Raw genomic sequence first — 24,665 nt, 5'->3', positions numbered from 1 at the left:
GTCTGCATGAACACAGTCACACACACAGTCCCTGAGTCTCTGGGGCAGGTCTGCATGAACACAGTCACACACAGTCCCAGAGTCTCTGGGGCATGTCTGCATGAACACAGTCACACACAGTCCCAGAGTCTCTGGGGCAGGTCTGCATGAACACAGTCACACACACAGTCCCTGAGTCTCTGGGGCAGGTCTGCATGAACACAGTCACACACAGTCCCAGAGTCTCTGGGGCAGGTCTGCATGAACACAGTCACACACACAGTCCCTGAGTCTCTGGGGCAGGTCTCCCAGGTCTGCATGAACACAGTCACACACAGTCCCAGAGTCTCTGGGGCAGGTCTGCATGAACACAGTCACACACAGTCCCTGAGTCTCTGGGGCAGGTCTGCATGAACACAGTCACACACAGTCTCTGGGGCAGGTCTGCATGAACACAGTCACACACAGTCACAGAGTCTCTGGGGCAGGTCTGCATGAACACAGTCACACACAGTCCCAGAGTCTCTGGGGCAGGTCTGCATGAACACAGTCACACACAGTCCCTGAGTCTCTGGGGCAGGTCTGCATGAACACAGTCACACACAGTCCCAGAGTCTCTGGGGCAGGTCTGCATGAACACAGTCACACACAGTCCCTGAGTCTCTGGGGCAGGTCTGCATGAACACAGTCACACACAGTCCCTGAGTCTCTGGGGCAGGTCTGCATGAACACAGTCACACACAGTCCCTGAGTCTCTGGGGCAGGTCTCCCAGGTCTGCATGAACACAGTCACACACAGTCCCAGAGTCTCTGGGGCAGGTCTGCATTAACACAGTCACACACAGTCCCAGAGTCTCTGGGGCAGGTCTGCATTAACACAGTCACACACAGTCCCTGAGTCTCTGGGGCAGGTCTGCATGAACACAGTCACACACAGTCCCTGAGTCTCTGGGGCAGGTCTGCATGAACACAGTCACACACAGTCCCTGAGTCTCTGGGGCAGGTCTGCATGAACACAGTCACACACAGTCCCAGAGTCTCTGGGGCAGGTCTGCATGAACACAGTCACACACAGTCCCAGAGTCTCTGGGGCAGGTCTGCATTAACACAGTCACACACAGTCCCAGAGTCTCTGGGGCAGGTCTCCCAGGTCTGCATGAACACAGTCACACACAGTCCCAGAGTCTCTGGGGCAGGTCTGCATGAACACAGTCACACACACAGTCCCTGAGTCTCTGGGGCAGGTCTGCATGAACACAGTCACACACAGTCCCAGAGTCTCTGGGGCAGGTCTGCATGAACAGTCACACACAGTCCCTGAGTCTCTGGGGCAGGTCTGCATGAACACAGTCACACACACAGTCCCTGAGTCTCTGGGGCAGGTCTGCATGAACACAGTCACACACAGTCCCTGAGTCTCTGGGGCAGGTCTGCATTAACACAGTCACACACAGTCCCAGAGTCTCTGGGGCAGGTCTGCATTAACACAGTCACACACAGTCCCAGAGTCTCTGGGGCAGGTCTCCCAGGTCTGCATGAACACAGTCACACACAGTCCCAGAGTCTCTGGGGCAGGTCTGCATGAACACAGTCACACACACAGTCCCTGAGTCTCTGGGGCAGGTCTGCATGAACACAGTCACACACAGTCCCTGAGTCTCTGGGGCAGGTCTCCCAGGTCTGAGTCTCTGGGGCAGGTCTCCCAGGTCTGCATGAACACAGTCACACACAGTCCCTGAGTCTCTGGGGCAGGTCTGCATGAACACAGTCACACACAGTCCCAGAGTCTCTGGGGCAGGTCTGCCAGCCGTCAGACACGGAGAGGGAGGAACCTCGTCTCTCTAGGTATCAATGCAGACACACGCACACACAAACACACCCGCCCCTTGGCATCACTGCCTGTCTGCACTAGACAATGTTTACACTGTGATGTTTGTGTCTGGAGCGTAATGTTTAACGAACTGAGTGTGTTGTAGCCTAATCTGAGGTCGTCCATTGAGCAGAACTCTTAGAGTAGCACACTGACTCACTATCACAGGTACAGAGAGGAAGAAACTACCTCATCCCCATATTGATATTTATTTATCTTGCTCCTTTGCACCTCAGTATCTCTACTTGCACATTCATCATCTGCACATCTATCACTCCAGGGTTTAATTTCTAAATTGTAATTATTTCGCCACTATGGCCTATTTATTGCCTTTATCTCCCTAATCTCACCTCATTTGCACACACTGTATATAGACTTTTATATTGTGTTATTGACTGTATGTTTGTTTATTCCATGTGTTGTTGTTTGTGTCGAACTGCTTTGCTTGATCTTGGCCAGGTCACAGTTGTAAATGAGAACTCGTTCTCAACTGGCCGACCTGGTTAAATAAAGGTGAAATATTATATATATTTTTAAAGAACCATAGAAGTTATAATACTAGATTGGTCATGAATCTACTACTTATGACAGGTATAAAAGTCAGCCATGTTGGTCAGGGAGTTAGTGAACCATGGTTTTCCAGAATTTGAAGATTGTATCTGCAATGTATGTGTTAGCCGGCTAGCTAGCCAGTTTTAAAGGATTGATTACATTACATTTGACCTCATTAACTGCCGACACAACATCCCATTCAAACAAATGCAGTCAACCCACAGACATACACAGGCTGTCATCCGCTGATGACAGGATTTACACTGGTTGTAAATGCAACAAGTACTGTTCTCGTATCATATAAAATAGCACTCACAGTCTCTCCTGCCATTCATTCCAATGAGACCGGTTGGGAGATTTCTCCCTGACCAATATGGCTGCCATTTCTCACCAGAATTCTGGAACTTTTAGGGTTGATGTCACAGTCCCTATAGGAGCCCTTGAACTGCTCTGTCTTACTCATAATCACACACACCAGGAGACGAGACCATCTAGTACTGTCAAATACACATCAGTCTTGTTTAGAGACACCACAGACACTGACGACCCAGAACCTTGTTTATCAACCCGTAGATACTGACTACCCAGAACCTTGTTTATCAACCCTTAGATACTGACTACCCAGAACCTTGTTTATCAACCATTAGATACTGACGACCCAGAACCTTGTTTATCAACCCGTAGATACTGACGACCCAGAACCTTGTTTATCAACCCTTAGATACTGACTACCCAGAACCTTGTTTATAAACCCTTAGATACTGACTACCCAGAACCTTGTTTATCAACCCTTAGAGACACCACAGACACTGACTACCCAGAACCTTGTTTATCAACTCGTAGACACTGACGACCCAGAACCTTGTTTATCAACCCGTAGATACTGACTACCCAGAACCTTGTTTATCAACCCTTAGATACACCACAGACACAGACAATGACGACCCAGAACCTTGTTTATCAACCCTTAGATACTGACTACCCAGAACCTTGTTTATCAACCCTTAGATACACCACAGACACAGACACTGACGACCCAGAACCTTGTTTATCAACCCTTAGATACTGACTACCCAGAACCTTGTTTATCAACCCTTAGATACTGACTACCCAGAACCTTGTTTATCAACCCTTAGAGACACCACAGACACAGACACTGACGACCCAGAACCTTGTTTATCAACCCGTAGATACTGACGACCCAGAACCTTGTTTATCAACCCGTAGATACTGACTACCCAGAACCTTGTTTGTCAACCCTTAGATACTGACGACCCAGAACCTTGTTTATCAACCCTTAGATACTGACTACCCAGAACCTTGTTTATCAACCCGTAGATACTGACTACCCAGAACCTTGTTTATCAACCCTTAGATACTGACTACCCAGAACCTTGTTTATCAACCCTTAGATACTGACTACCCAGAACCTTGTTTATCAACCCATAGATACTGACTACCCAGAACCTTGTTTATCAACCCGTAGATACTGACTACCCAGAACCTTGTTTATCAACCCGTAGATACTGACTACCCAGAACCTTGTTTATCAACCCGTAGATACTGACGACCCAGAACCTTGTTTATCAACCCTTAGACACAGACGACCCAGAACCTTGTTTATCAACCCTTAGATACACCACAGACACTGACTACCCAGAAACTTGTTTATCAACCCTTAGATACTGACTACCCAGAACCTTGTTTATCAACCCTTAGATACTGACTACCCAGAACCTTGTTTATCAACCCTTAGAGACACCACAGACACAGACACTGACGACCCAGAACCTTGTTTATCAACCCGTAGATACTGACGACCCAGAACCTTGTTTATCAACCCGTAGATACTGACTACCCAGAACCTTGTTTGTCAACCCTTAGATACTGACGACCCAGAACCTTGTTTATCAACCCTTAGATACTGACTACCCAGAACCTTGTTTATCAACCCGTAGATACTGACTACCCAGAACCTTGTTTATCAACCCTTAGATACTGACTACCCAGAACCTTGTTTATCAACCATTAGATACTGACGACCCAGAACCTTGTTTATCAACCCGTAGATACTGACGACCCAGAACCTTGTTTATCAACCCTTAGATACTGACTACCCAGAACCTTGTTTATAAACCCTTAGATACTGACTACCCAGAACCTTGTTTATCAACCCTTAGAGACACCACAGACACTGACTACCCAGAACCTTGTTTATCAACTCGTAGACACTGACGACCCAGAACCTTGTTTATCAACCCGTAGATACTGACTACCCAGAACCTTGTTTATCAACCCATAGATACACCACAGACACAGACAATGACGACCCAGAACCTTGTTTATCAACCCTTAGATACTGACTACCCAGAACCTTGTTTATCAACCCTTAGATACACCACAGACACAGACACTGACGACCCAGAACCTTGTTTATCAACCCTTAGATACTGACTACCCAGAACCTTGTTTATCAACCCTTAGATACTGACTACCCAGAACCTTGTTTATCAACCCTTAGAGACACCACAGACACAGACACTGACGACCCAGAACCTTGTTTATCAACCCGTAGATACTGACGACCCAGAACCTTGTTTATCAACCCGTAGATACTGACTACCCAGAACCTTGTTTGTCAACCCTTAGATACTGACGACCCAGAACCTTGTTTATCAACCCTTAGATACTGACTACCCAGAACCTTGTTTATCAACCCGTAGATACTGACTACCCAGAACCTTGTTTATCAACCCTTAGATACTGACTACCCAGAACCTTGTTTATCAACCCTTAGATACTGACTACCCAGAACCTTGTTTATCAACCCATAGATACTGACTACCCAGAACCTTGTTTATCAACCCGTAGATACTGACTACCCAGAACCTTGTTTATCAACCCGTAGATACTGACTACCCAGAACCTTGTTTATCAACCCGTAGATACTGACGACCCAGAACCTTGTTTATCAACCCTTAGACACAGACGACCCAGAACCTTGTTTATCAACCCTTAGATACACCACAGACACTGACTACCCAGAAACTTGTTTATCAACCCTTAGATACTGACTACCCAGAAGCTTGTTTATCAACCCTTAGATACACCACAGACACAGATGGGCCCTGGTCAGAGGAGAGGACGGATGGGCCCGGGTCAGAGGAGAGCACGGATGGGCCCTGGTCAGAGGAGAGGACGGATGGGCCCTGGTCAGAGGAGAGGACGGATGGGCCCTGGTCAGAGGAGAGGACGGATGGGCCCTGGTCAGAGGAGAGGACAGATGGGCCCTGGTCAGAGGAGAGGACGGATGGGCCCTGGTCAGAGGAGAGGACTGATGGGCCCGGGTCAGAGGAGAGCACGGATGGGCCCTGGTCAGAGGAGAGGACGGATGGGCCCTGGTCAGAGGAGAGGACTGATGGGCCCTGGTCAGAGGAGAGGACGGATGGGCCCTGGTCAGAGGAGAGGACGGATGGGCCCTGGTCAGAGGAGAGGACGGATGGACCCTGGTCAGAGGAGAGGACGGATGGGCCCTGGTCAGAGGAGAGGACGGATGGGCCCTGGTCAGAGGAGAGGACGGATGGGCCCTGGTCAGAGGAGAGGACGGATGGGCCCTGGTCAGAGGAGAGGACGGATGGGCCCTGGTCAGAGGAGAGGACGGATGGGCCCTGGTCAGAGGAGAGGACTGATGGGCCCTGGTCAGAGGAGAGGACTGATGGGCCCTGGTCAGAGGAGAGGACGGATGGGCCCTGGTCAGAGGAGAGGACGGATGGGCCCTGGTCAGAGGAGAGGACCAACAGAACCACAAGGCAGCAGGGTGGTAAAACTGGGTTCCAGAGATCAGTGATCGTTTAACTTACGTCCCCATATCTGTCCTGCAACCTGCTGGGGCCAGTCGCCATTACAGAACGGTACAGGGAGAGAACGTACCAACACCACACACACAGGATGTAGAAACACACACACAGGATGTAGAAACACACACACACAAGCCTACAGGGGCCCTGCAGAGAGGACAGTCCCCAGTCTAGAACAGGGACCCTGCAGAGAGGACAGTCCCCAGTCTAGAACAGGGACAGAGAGGACAGTCCCCAGTCTAGAACAGGGACCCTGCAGAGAGGACAGTCCCCAGTCTAGAACAGGGACAGAAAGGACAGTCCCCAGTCTAGAACAGGGACAGAGAGGACAGTCCCCAGTCTAGAACAGGGACAGAGAGGGCAGTCCCCAGTCTATAACAGGGACAGACAGGACAGTCCGCAGCCTATAACAGGGACAGAGAGGGCAGTCCCCAGTCTAGAACAGGGACACCGAGGACAGTCCCCAGTCTATAACAGGGACATGGAGGGCAGTCCCCAGTCTAGAACAGGGACAGAGAGGACAGTCCCCAGTCTAGAACAGGGACAGAGAGGGCAGTCCCCAGTCTATAACAGGGACAGCGAGGACAGTCCCCAGTCTAGAACAGGGACAGCGAGGACAGTCCCCAGTCTAGAACAGGGACAGAGAGGGCAGTCCCCAGTCTATAACAGGGACAGAGAGGGCAGTCCCCAGTCTATAACAGGGACAGAGATGACAGTCCCCAGTCTAGAACAGGGACAGAGAGGACAGTCCCCAGTCTAGAACAGGGACAGAGAGGACAGTCCCCAGTCTAGAACAGGGACAGCGAGGACAGTCCCCAGTCTATAACAGGGACATGGAGGGCAGTCCCCAGTCTAGAACAGGGACAGAGAGGGCAGTCCCCAGTCTAGAACAGGGACAGAGAGGACAGTCCCCCGTCTAGAACAGGGACAGAGAGGACAGTCCCCAGCCTAGAACAGGGACAGAGAGGACAGTCCCCAGTCTAGAACAGGGACAGAGAGGACAGTCCCCAGACTAGAACAGGGACAGAGAGGGCAGTCCCCAGACTAGAACAGGGACAGAGAGGACAGTCCCCAGTATAGAACAGGGACAGACAGGACAGTCCTCAGTCTAGAACAGGGACAGAGAGGGCAGTCCCCAGTCTAGAACAGGGACAGAGAGGGCAGTCCCCAGTCTAGAACAGGGACAGAGAGGACAGTCCCCAGTCTAGAACAGGGACAGGGAGGGCAGTCCCCAGTCTAGAACAGGGACAGAGAGGGCACTGCCCAGCCTATTCTCTCAATGTCTGCCTCCCTGCATGTCTTTGTACCCCAGGCTCCAATCAGTAGGCAGGGTTGAGGACGGTTAAGAGTTTTGCATGTGTTGGTCTGCCCAATGACAAGGCCCCATTGTTTCCCCGACACATACAGAGAGACATGCGTAGATTCCTCTGACTTACCTAGGGGGTCAAAGGTCAAAGCTCTGGACAGGAAGCAGAGGTGTAACAGGCTGTTCTTTAAAACACACATTGTCTCGCTGACACGCACACACACACACACACACACACAACATACAGGCTTCTCTCTCCGCTCTGGCTGTCTACAAACAGCAGATTATGACCACCACTGAGTGGGTCGTAACCGTGTGTGTGTGTGTGTGTGTGTGTGTGTGTGTGTGTGTGTGTGTGTGTGTGTGTGTGTGTGTGTGTGTGTGTGTGTGTGTGTGTGTGTGTGTGTGTGTGTGTGTGTGTGTGTGTGTGTGTGTGTGTGTAGTGTGTGTGTGTGTGCGTGTGTGTGTGTGGTGTGTGTGTAGTGTGTGTGTGTAGTGTGTGTGTGTAGTGTGTGTGTGTGGTGTGTATGTGTGGTGTGTGGTGTGTGGTGTGTGTGTGTATGTAGTGTGTGTGTATGTAGTGTGTGTGTGTAGTGTGTGTGTGTGTGTAGTGTGTGTGTGTGTGTGTGTGTGTGTGTGTGTGTGTGTATGTGTGTGTGTGTGTGTGTGTGTATGTAGTGTGTGTGTGTGTATGTAGTGTGTGTGTGTGTGTAGTGTGTGTGTGTGTAGTGTGTGTGTGTGTGTGTATGTAGTGTGTGTGTGTATGTAGTGTGTGTGTGTGTGTAGTGTGTATGTGTGTGTGTGTGTGTGTAGTGTGTGTGTGTGTGTAGTGTGTGTGTGTGGTGTGTTTCACTTAAAGCAACAAATATAAAGCCGAGAACCCCAGGTCTTCTGGGTAATTCCCTGAGAGGAATCACAACAGGCCCTTTCCTGATTCAAACTGATGAAATTAGCCTTTTCCATTAAACATTAACAACCCCATTGATGTTGGAACCCATGTGAGGAGGGAAGGGAGCTCTGTAAACGCCATAAAACAGGGTGGACACGGGGGACGGACGGGGGGGGAGGGAGGGAGGGTGGGAGGGAGGAGACGGGGGGAGGAGACGGGGGATGAGGGAGGGAGGCTGTAAAATGGATCCTGTTCAAGCTGGAAGGAAGGGAGGGAGGGAGGGAGGGAGGGAGGGAGGGAGGGAGGGAGGGAGGGAGGGAGGGAGGGAGGGAGGGAGGGAGGGAGGGAGGGAGGGAGGGAGGGAGGGGGAGGGTGAGGCGACACTGTTTTCTAAACCCACCTACCGCTCGCTCATCAAATATTCAATATATCTCCTGAGAAATTCAATTTCTTTCTGTCTCCCACCCAACCGACACGGCGTGATGTTGCAGCTCAGCGCTGTCATGGGGGCCCCTGGTTGCTTCCTCCTCTGGAAACATCAAAACACCTTCTGTACCCCTCTGGGCTTTTCCTTGCATCAATCTCACATTGTGTGTGTGTGTGTGTGTGTGTGTGTGTGTGTGTGTGTGTGTGTGTGTGTGTGTGTGTGTGTGTGTGTGTGTGTGTGTGTGTGTGTGTGTGTGTACATGTTTAACTATACTTGTGGGGACCACAAGGTCAAATGCTATTTATAGGGGATTCCGGGTTAAGGTTAGGTTTAGATTTCGGGTTAAGGTTAGGTTTAGATTTCGGGTTCAGGGTACGTTTAGATTTCGGGTTAAGGTTAGGTTTAGATTTCCGTTTAAGGTTAGGTTTAGATTTCGGGTTAAGGTTAGGTTAAGATTTCGGGTTAAGGTTACTTTTAGATTTCGGGTGAAGGTTAGGTTTAGATTTTGGGTTAAGGTTAGGTTTAGATTTCGGGTTAGATCAGGGTCGTAAGGGTCGTAACGGGGCAGGGTCGTAGCGGTGCAGGGTCGTAACGGTGCAGGGTCGTAACGTAGCGGTGCAGGGTCGTAACGGTGCAGGGTCGTAGAGGTGCAGGGTTGTAACGGTGCAGGGTCGTAACGGTGCAGGGTCGTAGAGGTGCAGGGTCATAGAGGTGCAGGGTCGTAGCGGTGCAGGGTCGTAGCGGTGCAGGGTCGTAACGGTGCAGGGTTGTAGCGGTGCAGGGTCGTAGCGGTGCAGGGTCGTAGAGGTGCAGGGTCGTAACGGGGCAGGGTCGTAGAGGTGCAGGGTCGTAACGGTGCAGGGTCGTAACGGTGCAGGGTCGTAGAGGTGCAGGGTCGTAGAGGTGCAGGGTCGTAACGGTGCAGGGTCGTAGAGGTGCAGGGTCGTAGCGGTGCAGGGTCGTAGCGGTGCAGGGTCGTAGAGGTGCAGGGTCGTAACGGGGCAGGGTCGTAGCGGTGCAGGGTCGTAGCGGTGCAGGGTCGTAACGGTGCAGGGTCGTAGCGGTGCAGGGTCGTAGCGGTGCAGGGTCGTAACGGTGCAGGGTCATAACGGTGCAGGGTCGTAGAGGTGCAGGGTCGTTACGGTGCAGGGTCGTTACGGTGCAGGGTCGTAGAGGTGCAGGGTCGTAACGGTGCAGGGTCGTAGAGGTGCAGGGTCGTAACGGTGCAGGGTCGTAGAGGTGCAGGGTCGTAACGGTGTCTCTCTCTCTCTCTCTCTCTCTCACCTTGAACTCGCGTATGTCTGTGAATCTGAGTCCCTGAATTCCTCAGACCTTAACAATGTATTGAGACCACAGCAGTTAACCTGAGACAGCAGTTTTACTGGTTGGCCTGGAAACTGACCAGTCAGGTCGGTAGGTCACGTAGGTATTGGACAACAGTACCATTCAATAAACAGGTCATTGTGATTGTTGTTGTCAAGGAAATGTGGAAACCCCCCTCTCTGTTGCCATGAGGAAGGATTCCATTTCAAGTGTCCACCCCCTAGTCTGAGTGACGAGGCCAGCCAGGCACCGGTCAGTGACGAGGCCAGCCAGGCACCGGTCTGAGTGACGAGGCCAGCCAGGCACCGGTCTGAGTGACGAGGCCAGCCAGGCACCGGTCTGAGTGACGAGGCCAGCCAGGCACCGGTCTGAGTGACGAGGCCAGTCAGGCACCGGTCTGAGTGACGAGGCCAGCCAGGCACCGGTCTGAGTGACGAGGCCAGCCAGGCACCGGTCTGAGTGACGAGACGAGCTAGGCACCGGTCTGAGTGACGAGGCCAGTCAGGCACCGGTCTGAGTGACGAGGCCAGCCAGGCACCGGTCTGAGTGACGAGGCCAGCCAGGCACCGGTCTGAGTGACGAGACGAGCTAGGCACCGGTCTAGCGAGCTACCTCTGGCCTCCCCACGTTTGTCGCCGGCTACCTGTGTGTGTGTGTGTGTGTGTGTGTGTGTGTGTGTGTGTGTGTGTGTGTGTGTGTGTGTGTGTGTGTGTGTGTGTGTGTTTCCCCCGGTTGAAGACAGCAGCTTACCCTGTATTGATTGAAATGATCTCTATCAGAGGGTTCTTTCTAATCTTGGGCAGATCCAGTCTGGCTCCGCCGAGACGCTTCCCGTTGTCCTTCTTCTGACCCAGCAGACGCACCGAGTGACCTTCACACACAACACACACAAATACTAGTCAGGACACAGAGTGACCTTCACACACAAATACTAGTCAGGACACAGAGTGACCTTCACACACAACACACACAAATACTAGTCAGGACACAGAGTGACCTTCACACACAACACACACAAATACTAGTCAGGACACAGAGTGACCTTCACACACAAATACTAGTCAGGACACAGAGTGACCTTCACACACAACACACACAAATACTAGTCAGGACACAGAGTGACCTTCACACACAAATACTAGTCAGGACACAGAGTGACCTTCACACACAACACACACAAATACTAGTCAGGACACAGTGACCTTCACACACAAATACTAGTCAGGACACAGAGTGACCTTCACACACAACACACACAAATACTAGTCAGGACACAGAGTGACCTTCACACATAAATACTAGTCAGGACACCGAGTGACCTTCACACTTAACACACACAAATACTAGTCAGGACACAGAGTGACCTTCACACATAAATACAAGTCAGGACACAGAGTGACCTTCACACATAACACACACAAATACTAGTCAGGACACAGAGTGACCTTCACACATAACACACACAAATACTAGTCAGGACACAGAGTGACCTTCACACATAACACACACAAATACTAGTCAGGACACAGAGTGACCTTCACACATAAATACAAGTCAGGACACAGAGTGACCCAGAACCTGACCCCTTTCTCCCTTATCAATATAACGAGACATTACAGAACCTGACCCCTTATCAATATAACAAGACATTACAGAACCTGACCTCTTTCTCCCTGATCAATATAACAAGACATTACAGAACCTGACCCCTTATCAATATAACAAAACATTACAGAACCTGACCTCTTTCTCCCTTATCAATATAACAAGACATTACAGAACCTGACCTCTTATCAATATAACAAGACATTACAGAACCTGACCCCTTATCAATATAACAAAACATTACAGAACCTGACCTCTTTCTCCCTTATCAATATAACAAGACAGATACCAGAACCTGACCCCTTTCTCCCTGATCAATATAACAAGACATTACAGAACCTGACCCCTTTCTCCCTTATCAATATAACAAGACATTACAGAACCTGACCCCTTATCAATATAACAAGACAGATACCAGAACCTGACCCCTTTCTCCCTTATCAATATAACAAGACATTACAGAACCTGACCCCTTATCAATATAACAAGACATTACAGAACCTGACCCCTTATCAATATAACAAAACATTACAGAACCTGACCTCTTTCTCCCTTATCAATATAACAAGACATTGCAGAACCTGACCCCTTATCAATATAACAAGACATTACAGAACCTGACCCCTTATCAATATAACAAAACATTACAGAACCTGACCCCTTTCTCCCTTATCAATATAACAAGACATTACAGAACCTGACCCCTTTCTTCCTGATCAATATAACAAGACATTACAGAACCTGACCTCTTTCTCCCTTATCAATATAACAAGACATTACAGAACCTGACCCGTATCAATATAACAAGACATTACAGAACCTGACCCCTTATCAATATAACAAGACAGATACCAGAACCTGACACCTTATCAATATAACAAGACATTACAGAACCTGACCCCTTATCAATATAACAAGACAGATACCAGAACCTGACCCCTTTCTCCCTTATCAATATAACAAGACATTACAGAACCTGACCCCTTATCAATATAACAAGACAGATACCAGAACCTGACCCCTTTCTCCCTTATCAATATAACAAGACATTACAGAACCTGACCCCTTATCAATATAACAAGACAGATACCAGAACCTGACCCCTTTCTCCCTGATCAATATAACAAGACATTACAGAACCTGACCCCTTATCAATATAACAAGACATTACAGAACCTGACACCTTTCTCCCTTATCAATATAACAAGACATTACAGAACCTGACCCCTTTCTACCTTATCAATATAACAAGACATTACAGAACCTGACCTCTTATCAATATAACAAGACATTACAGAACCTGACCTCTTATCAATATAACAAGACATTACAGAACCTGACCCTTTATCAATATAACAAGACAGACACCAGAACCTGACCCCTTTCTCCCTGATCAATATAACAAGACATTACAGAACCTGACCCCTTATCAATATAACAAGACATTACAGAACCTGACCTCTTTCTCCCTGATCAATATAACAAGACATTACAGAACCTGACCCCTTTCTCCCTTATCAATATAACAAGACATTACAGAACCTGACCCCTTATCAATATAACAAGACATTACAGAACCTGACCCCTTATCAATATAACAAGACAGATACCAGAACCTGACCCCTTTCTCCCTTATCAATATAACAAGACATTACAGAACCTGACCCCTTATCAATATAACAAGACATTACAGAACCTGACCTCTTTCTCCCTTATCAATATAACAAGACAGATACCAGAACCTGACCCCTTTCTCCCTGATCAATATAACAAGACATTACAGAACCTGACCCCTTTCTCCCTTATCAATATAACAAGACATTACAGAACCTGACCCCTTATCAATATAACAAGACATTACAGAACCTGACCCCTTTCTCCCTTATCAATATAACACGACATTACAGAACCTGACCCCTTATCAATATAACAAGACATTACAGAACCTGACCCCTTATCAATATAACAAGACAGATACCAGAACCTGACCCCTTTCTCCCTGATCAATATAACAAGACATTACAGAACCTGACCCCTTATCAATATAACAAGACATTACAGAACCTGAGCCCTTATCAATATAACAAGACATTACAGAACCTGACCCCATATCAATATAACAAGACATTACAGAACCTGACCTCTTATCAATATAACAAGACATTACAGAACCTGACCTCTTATCAATATAACAAGACATTACAGAACCTGACCCCTTATCAATATAACAAGACAGACACCAGAACCTGACCCCTTTCTCCCTGATCAATATAACAAGACATTACAGAACCTGACCTCTTTCTCCCTGATCAATATAACAAGACATTACAGAACCTGACCCCTTTCTCCCTTATCAATATAACAAGACATTACAGAACCTGACCCCTTATCAATATAACAAGACAGATACCAGAACCTGACCCCTTTCTCCCTGATCAATATAACAAGACATTACAGAACCTGACCCCTTTCTCCCTTATCAATATAACAAGATATTACAGAACCTGACCCCTTATCAATATAACAAGACAGATACCAGAACCTGACCACTTTCTCCCTTATCAATATAACAAGACATTACAGAACCTGACCCCTTATCAATATAACAAGACATTACAGAACCTGACCCCTTTCTCCCTTATCAATATAACAAGATATTACAGAACCTGACCCCTTATCAATATAACAAGACAGATACCAGAACCTGACCTCTTTCTCCCTGATCAATATAACAAGACATTACAGAACCTGACCCCTTTCTCCCTTATCAATATAACAAGACATTACAGAACCTGACCCCTTATCAATATAACAAGACAGATACCAGAACCTGACCCCTTTCTCCCTGATCAATATAACAAGACATTACAGAACCTGACCCCTTTCTCCCTTATCAATATAACAAGATATTACAGAACCTGACCCCTTATCAATATAACAAGACAGATACCAGAACCTGACCACTTTCTCCCTTATCAATATAACAAGACATTACAGAACCTGACCCCTTTCTCCCTTATCAATATAACAAGACATTACAGAACCTGACCCCTTTCTCCCTTATCAATATAACAAGACATTACAGAACCTGACCTCTTATCAATATAACAAGACATTACAGAACATGACCTCTTATCAATATAACAAGACATTACAGAACCTGACCCCTTATCAATATAACAAAACATTACAGAACCTGACCCCTTTCTCCCTTATCAATATAACAAGACATTACAGAACCTGACCCCTTTCTCCCTTATCAATATAACAAGACAGATACCAGAACCTGACCCCTTATCAATATAACAAGACATTACAGAACCTGACCCCTTATCAATATAACAAGACAGATACCAGAACCTGACCCCTTTCTCCCTGATCAATATAACAAGACATTACAGAACCTGACCCCTTTCTCCCTTATCAATATAACAAGACATTACAGAACCTGACCCCTTATCAATATAACAAGACATTACAGAACCTGACCCCTTATCAATATAACAAGACATTACAGAACCTGACCCCTTTCTCCCTTATCAATATAACAAGACATTACAGAACCTGACCTCTTATCAATATAACAAGACATTACAGAACCTGACCCCTTATCAATATAACAAGACAGATACCAGAACCTGACCCCTTTCTCCCTGATCAATATAACAAGACATTACAGAACCTGACCCCTTTCTCCCTTATCAATATAACAAGACATTACAGAACCTGACCCCTTATCAATATAACAAGACAGATACCAGAACCTGACCCCTTTCTCCCTTATCAATATAACAAGACATTACAGAACCTGACCTCTTATCAATATAACAAGACATTACAGAACCTGACCCCTTATCAATATAACAAGACAGACACCAGAACCTGACCCCTTTCTCCCTGATCAATATAACAAGACATTACAGAACCTGACCTCTTTCTCCCTGATCAATATAACAAGACATTACAGAACCTGACCCCTTTCTCCCTTATCAATATAACAAGACATTACAGAACCTGACCCCTTATCAATATAACAAGACAGATACCAGAACCTGACCCCTTTCTCCCTGATCAATATAACAAGACATTACAGAACCTGACCCCTTTCTACCTTATCAATATAACAAGACATTACAGAACCTGACCCCTTATCAATATAACAAGACATTACAGAACCTGACACCTTTCTCACCTTATCAATATAACAAGACATTACAGAACCTGACCCCTTTCTACCTTATCAATATAACAAGACATTACAGAACCTGACCCCTTATCAATATAACAAGACAGATACCAGAACCTGACCCCTTTCTCCCTGATCAATATAACAAGACATTATCAATATAACAAGACATTACAGAACCTGACCTCTTATCAATATAACAAGACATTACAGAACCTGACCCCTTATCAATATAACAAGACAGATACCAGAACCTGACCCCTTTCTCCCTTATCAATATAACAAGACATTACAGAACCTGACCTCTTATCAATATAACAAGACATTACAGAACCTGACCCCTTATCAATATAACAAGACAGACACCAGAACCTGACCCCTTTCTCCCTGATCAATATAACAAGACATTACAGAACCTGACGCCTTATCAATATAACAAGACATTACAGAACCTGACCTCTTTCTCCCTGATCAATATAACAAGACAGATACCAGAACCTGACCCCTTTCTCCCTGATCAATATAACAAGACATTACAGAACCTGACCCCTTTCTCCCTTATCAATATAACAAGACATTACAGTACCTGACCCCTTATCAATATAACAAGACATTACAGAACCTGACCCCTTATCAATATAACAAGACATTACAGAACCTGACCCCTTATCAATATAACAAGACATTACAGAACCTGACCCCTTATCAATATAACAAGACAGATACCAGAACCTGACCCCTTTCTCCCTGATCAATATAACAAGACATTACAGAACCTGACCCCTTTCTCCCTTATCAATATAACAAGACATTACAGAACCTGACCCCTTATCAATATAACAAGACATTACAGAACCTGACCCCTTATCAATATAACAAGACATTACAGAACCTGACCCCTTTCTCCCTTATCAATATAACAAGACATTACAGAACCTGACCTCTTATATATATAACAAGACATTACAGAACCTGACCCCTTATCAATATAACAAGACAGACACCAGAACCTGACCCCTTTCTCCCTGATCAATATAACAAGACATTACAGAACCTGACGCCTTATCAATATAACAAGACATTACAGAACCTGACCTCTTTCTCCCTGATCAATATAACAAGACATTACAGAACCTGACCCCTTTCTCCCTGATCAATATAACAAGACATTACAGAACCTGACCCCTTATCAATATAACAAGACAGATACCAGAACCTGACCCCTTTCTCCCTGATCAATATAACAAGACATTACAGAACCTGACCCCTTTCTACCTTATCAATATAACAAGACATTACAGAACCTGACCCCTTATCAATATAACAAGACATTACAGAACCTGACACCTTTCTCACCTTATCAATATAACAAGACATTACAGAACCTGACCCCTTTCTACCTTATCAATATAACAAGACATTACAGAACCTGACCCCTTATCAATATAACAAGACATTACAGAACCTGACACCTTTCTCACCTTATCAATATAACAAGACATTACAGAACCTGACCCCTTTCTACCTTATCAATATAACAAGACATTACAGAACCTGAACCCTTATCAATATAACAAGACAGATACCAGAACCTGACCCCTTTCTCCCTGATCAATATAACAAGACATTATCAATATAACAAGACATTACAGAACCTGACCTCTTATCAATATAACAAGACATTACAGAACCTGACCCCTTATCAATATAACAAGACAGATACCAGAACCTGACCCCTTTCTCCCTTATCAATATAGCAAGACATTACAGAACCTGACCCCTTTCTCCCTTATCAATATAACAAGACATTACAGAACCTGACCCCTTATCAATATAACAAGACAGATACCAGAACCTGACCCCTTTCTCCCTTATCAATATAACAAGACATTACAGAACCTGACCTCTTATCAATATAACAAGACAGACACCAGAACCTGACCCCTCTCTCCCTGATCAATATAACAAGACATTACAGAACCTGACCCCTTTCTCCCTTATCAATATAACAAGACATTACAGAACCTGACCCCTTATCAATATAACAAGACATTAGAGAACCTGACCCCTTATCAATATAACAAGACAGATACCAGAACCTGACCCCTTTCTCCCTTATCAATATAACAAGACATTATCAATATAACAAGACATTACAGAACCTGACCCCTTATCAATATAACAAAACATTACAGAACCTGACCTCTTTCTCCCTTATCAATATAACAAGACATTACAGAACCTGACCCCTTATCAATATAACAAGACATTACAGAACCTGACCCCTTATCAATATAACAAGACAGATACCAGAACCTGACCCCTTTCTCCCTGATCAATATAACAAGACATTACAGAACCTGACCCCTTATCAATATAACAAGACAGATACCAGAACCTGACCCCTTTCTCCCTTATCAATATAACAAGACATTACAGAACCTGACCCCTTATCAATATAACAAGACATTACAGAACCTGACCTCTTTCTCCCTTATCAATATAACAAGACATTACAGAACCTGACCCCTTATCAATATAACAAGACAGATACCAGAACCTGACCCCTTTCTCCCTGATCAATATAACAAGACATTACAGAACCTGACCCCTTATCAATATAACAAGACAGATACCAGAACCTGACCACTTTCTCCCTTATCAATATAACAAGACATTACAGAACCTGGCCCCTTATCAATATAACAAGACATTACAGAACCTGACCCCTTATCAATATAACAAGACAGATACCAGAACCTGACCCCTTTCTCCCTTATCAATATAACAAGACATTACAGAACCTGACCCCTTATCAATATAACAAGACATTACAGAACCTGACCTCTTTCTCCCTTATCAATATAACAAGACATTACAGAACCTGACCTCTTTCTCCCTTATCAATATAACAAGACATTACAGAACCTGACCCTTATCAATATAACAAGACATTACAGAACCTGACCCCTTATCAATATAACAAGACAGATACCAGAACCTGACCCCTTTCTCCCTGATCAATATAACAAGACATTACAGAACCTGACCCCTTATCAATATAACAAGACATTACAGAACCTGACCCCTTTCTCCCTTATCAATATAACAAGACATTACAGAACCTGACCTCTTATCAATATAACAAGACATTACAGAACCTGACCTCTTATCAATATAACAAGACATTACAGAACCTGACCTCTTATCAATATAACAAGACATTACAGAACCTGACCCCTTATCAATATAACAAGACAGACACCAGAACCTGACCCCTTTCTCCCTGATCAATATAACACGACATTACAGAACCTGACCCCTTATCAATATAACAAGACATTACAGAACCTGACCCCTTATCAATATAACAAGACAGATACCAGAACCTGACCCCTTTCTCCCTGATCAATATAACAAGACATTACAGAACCTGACCCCTTATCAATATAACAAGACATTACAGAACCTGACCCCTTGTCAATATAACAAGACATTACAGAACCTGACCTCTTATCAATATAACAAGACATTACAGAACCTGACCTCTTATCAATATAACAAGACATTACAGAACCTGACCTCTTTCTCCCTGATCAATATAACAAGACATTACAGAACCTGACCTCTTATCAATATAACAAGACATTACAGAACCTGACCCTTTATCAATATAACAAGACAGACACCAGAACCTGACCCCTTTCTCCCTGATCAATATAACAAGACATTACAGAACCTGACCCCTTATCAATATAACAAGACATTACAGAACCTGACCTCTTTCTCCCTGATCAATATAACAAGACATTACAGAACCTGACCCCTTTCTCCCTTATCAATATAACAAGACATTACAGAACCTGACCCCTTATCAATATAACAAGACATTACAGAACCTGACCCCTTATCAATATAACAAGACAGATACCAGAACCTGACCCCTTTCTCCCTTATCAATATAACAAGACATTACAGAACCTGGCCCCTTATCAATATAACAAGACATTACAGAACCTGACCCCTTATCAATATAACAAGACAGATACCAGAACCTGACCCCTTTCTCCCTTATCAATATAACAAGACATTACAGAACCTGACCCCTTATCAATATAACAAGACAGATACCAGAACCTGACCCCTTATCAATATAACAAGACATTACAGAACCTGACCCCTTATCAATATAACAAGACAGATACCAGAACCTGACCCCTTTCTCCCTGATCAATATAACAAGACATTACAGAACCTGACCCCTTTCTCCCTTATCAATATAACAAGACATTACAGAACCTGACCCCTTATCAATATAACAAGACATTACAGAACCTGACCCCTTCTCCCTTATCAATATAACAAGACATTACAGAACCTTACCTCTTATCAATATAACAAGACATTACAGAACCTGACCCCTTATCAATATAACAAGACAGATACCAGAACCTGACCCCTTTCTCCCTGATCAATATAACAAGACATTACAGAACCTGACCCCTTTCTCCCTTATCAATATAACAAGACATTACAGAACCTGACCCCTTATCAATATAACAAGACAGATACCAGAACCTGACCCCTTTCTCCCTTATCAATATAACAAGACATTACAGAACCTGACCTCTTATCAATATAACAAGACATTACAGAACCTGACCCCTTATCAATATAACAAGACAGACACCAGAACCTGACCCCTTTCTCCCTGATCAATATAACAAGACATTACAGAACCTGACGCCTTATCAATATAACAAGACATTACAGAACCTGACCTCTTTCTCCCTGATCAATATAACAAGACATTACAGAACCTGACCCCTTTCTCCCTTATCAATATAACAAGACATTACAGAACCTGACCCCTTATCAATATAACAAGACAGATACCAGAACCTGACCCCTTTCTCCCTGATCAATATAACAAGACATTACAGAACCTGACCCCTTTCTACCTTATCAATATAACAAGACATTACAGAACCTGACCCCTTATCAATATAACAAGACATTACAGAACCTGACACCTTTCTCACCTTATCAATATAACAAGACATTACAGAACCTGACCCCTTTCTACCTTATCAATATAACAAGACATTACAGAACCTGACCCCTTATCAATATAACAAGACAGATACCAGAACCTGACCCCTTTCTCCCTGATCAATATAACAAGACATTACAGAACCTGACCCCTTTCTACCTTATCAATATAACAAGACATTACAGAACCTGACCCCTTATCAATATAACAAGACATTACAGAACCTGACCCCTTATCAATATAACAAGACAGATACCAGAACCTGACCCCTTTCTCCCTTATCAATATAACAAGACATTACAGAACCTGACCCCTTATCAATATAACAAGACATTACAGAACCTGACCTCTTTCTCCCTTATCAATATAACAAGACAGATACCAGAACCTGACCCCTTATCAATATAACAAGACATTACAGAACCTGACCCCTTTCTCCCTTATCAATATAACAAGACATTACAGAACCTGACCCCTTTCTCCCTTATCAATATAACAAGACATTACAGAACCTGACCCTTATCAATATAACAAGACATTACAGAACCTGACCCCTTATCAATATAACAAGACATTACAGAACCTGACCACTTATCAATATAACAAGACAGATACCAGAACCTGACCCCTTTCTCCCTGATCAATATAACAAGACAGAAACCAATTTCAGCCATTATGACCTGTTACAACATAACTCTACACTGATATATATCACTACACCTGGGAGGGGGGAAGGAGGGAGGGAGGGAGGTACTGTAGGGAGGGAGGTAGGGAGGTACTGTAGGGAGGGAGGGAGGGAGGGAGGGAGGGAGGGAGGGAGGGAGGGAGGGAGGGAGGGAGGGAGGGAGGGAGGGAGGGAGGGAGGGAGGGAGGGAGGGAGGGAGGGAGGGAGGGAGGGAGCAAACTGGAAGACATCGTGACCCATAGAGATCTCTCATAAGAGGTGAGGTATCTCTCTCTCCTCAGTCTGATGTTTTCTCATTGTTTTGTTATAAATCAGTGGATAGATGAAGACGATGACCAGGTGCTTAATGCCCTTCGTCATATCACAAGTTAATGTGTCCGAGACGGCGACCGAGCCTCTCTCAGCCCCCACATCACAGACTGGAATGTAATTACAGAACTGTTGCCAGCTCCTCCTGCCTCCAGAAGAATGTGAACTCATAACACCAGCTAAATCACTTCTACAACCCATCTACATGATAATAACTGGGAGAGAAGAGCATCAACTCCCCAGATAGAGGTAAGATCATGTCATTCTATATTTCACTGGTTCAGTGAAAAGTCATGGATGTTAAAAACATTGTTCCTCCACCTCCTCCCCTTCTGTGAGGGAGATCAACAGAGAGCCCTGTAGAGACACCGGGGAGCCACAGATGCAGTAGAAGATACAGTAGAATGTCTAGATGAGGGGTCTGGTATGTAGATATGATGATACCGTGTGTTGGTAGATCCAGTAGAATGTCTAGATGAGGGGTACCAGGTCTGGTATGTCTAGATGAGGGGTACCAGGTCTGGTATGTAGATATGATGATACTGTGTGTTGGTAGATACAGTAGAATGTCTAGATGAGGGGTACCAGGTCTGGTATGTCTAGATGAGGGGTACCAGGTCTGGTATGTAGATATGATGATACTGTGTGTTGGTAGATACAGTAGAATGTCTAGATGAGGGGTCTGGTATGTCTAGATGAGGGGTCTGGTATGTCTTGATGAAGGTCCAGTAGAACTACTTGAACCAATCCCCCCCGCTTCTCCTTCGCCCAAATCCAGACAGCTGATGTTCTGAAAGAGCTGCAAAATCTGGACCCCTACAAATCCGCCGGGCTAGACAATCTGGACCCCCTCTTTCTAAAATTATTATCCGAAATTGATGCAACCCCCATTACTAGCCTGTTCAACCTCTCTTTCGTGTCGTCTGGGATCCCCAAAGATTGAAAAGCTGCCGCGGTCATCCCCCTCTTCAAAGGGGGAGACACTCCAGACCCAAACTGTTACAGACCTATATCCATCCTGCCCTTTCTAAGGTCTTCGAAGTTAACAAGTTAACAAACAGATCCTCAACCATTTCGAATCCCACCGTACCTTCTCCACAATGTTTCCGAGCTGGTCATGGGTGCACCGCAGCCACGCTCAAGGTCCTAAACGATATCATCATAACCGACATCGATAAAAGACAGTACTGTGCAGCCGTCTTCATCGACCTTGCCAAGGCTTTCGACTCTGTCAATTACAGCATTCTTATTGGCAGACTCAACAGCCTTGGAATCTCAAATGACTGCCTCGCCTGTTTCACCAACTACTTCTCAGACAGAGTTCAGTGTGTCAAATCGGAGGGTCTGTTGTCCGGACCTCTGGCAGTCTCTATGGGGGTGCCACAGGGTTCAATTCTCGGGCCAACTCTCTTCTCTGTATACATCAATGATGTGGCTCTTGCTGCTGGTGAGTCTCTGATCCACCTCTATGCAGACGACACCATTCTGTATATGTCTGGCCCTTCTTTGGACACTGTGTTAACGAACCTCCAGATGAGCTTCAATGCCATACAACACTTCTTCCGTGACCTCCAACTGCTCTTAAATGCTAGTAAAACTAAATGCATGCTCTTCCAACCGGTTGCTGCCCGCACCCGCCCGCCCATCCAGCATCACCAACCTGGACGGTTCTGACCTAGAATATGTGGACAACTATAAATACCTAGGTGTCCGGCTAGACTGTAAACTCTCCTTCCAGACTCACATCAAACATCTCCAATCCAAAATTAAATCTGGAATCGGCTTCCTATTTCGCAACAAAGCTTCCTTTACTCATGCCGCCAAACATACCCTCGTAAAACTGACCATCCTACAGATCCTTGACTTCGGCGATGTCATTCACAAAATAGCCCCCAACTCTCTACTCAGAAAATTGGGTGTAGTCTATCACAGTGCCATCCGTTTTGTCACCAAAGCCCCATATACTACCCACCACTGCGACCTGGTTGCTCTTGTTCGCTGGCCCTCACTACATATGCGTCACCAAACCCACTGGCTCCAGGTCATCTATGAGTCTTTGCTAGGTAAAGCCCCGCCTTATCTCAGCTCACTGGTCACCATAGCAACACCCACCAGTAGCACTTGCTCCAGCAGGTATATCTCACCGGTCACCCCCAAAGACAACACCTCCTTTGGCCGCCTTTCCTTCCAGTTCTCTGCTGCCAATGACTGGAACGAATTGAACAAAAATCACTGAAGCTGGAGACTCATATCTCCCTCTCCAACTTTAAGCATCAGCTGTCTGAGCAGCTTACCGATCACAGTACCTGTACACAGCCAGTCTGTAAATAGCACACCCAACTACCTCATCCCCATATTATTACTTACCCTCTTGCTCAGTTGCAACCCAGTATCTCTACATGCACATCATCATCTGCACATCCATCTCTCCAGTGTTAATGCTAAATTGTAATTATTTTTGCCTCTAGACCCTATTTATTGCCTTACCTCCCTAATCTTCTACATTTGCACACACTGTTTATAGACTTTTTCTACTGTATTATTGACTATGTGTGTTTATTCCATGTGTAACTCTGTTGTTGAATGGGTCGAACTGCTTTGCTTTATCTTGGCCAGGTCGCAGT

The 24,665-nt window shown here is 45.5% G+C and overlaps 1 protein-coding gene across 1 annotated transcript in view; it reads right to left on the bottom strand.

The window, feature by feature from the left end:
- Positions 1–24,665, bottom strand: part of cdkal1 (CDK5 regulatory subunit associated protein 1-like 1) — a 649,344-nt gene that overhangs the window by 371,137 nt on the left and 253,542 nt on the right. Inside the window, exon 7 of the mRNA XM_064945061.1 lies at positions 10,954–11,074. Within this exon, the coding sequence (XP_064801133.1) occupies positions 10,954–11,074 (121 nt within the window). The remainder of the gene's footprint in view (positions 1–10,953; positions 11,075–24,665) is intronic.

This window comes from Oncorhynchus masou, chromosome 29, assembly GCF_036934945.1.
Source record: "Oncorhynchus masou masou isolate Uvic2021 chromosome 29, UVic_Omas_1.1, whole genome shotgun sequence".
NCBI lineage: Eukaryota > Metazoa > Chordata > Actinopteri > Salmoniformes > Salmonidae > Oncorhynchus > Oncorhynchus masou.
Note: the sequence above shows the minus strand (reverse complement) of the source record. Positions and strands in the feature narration are given on the sequence as shown.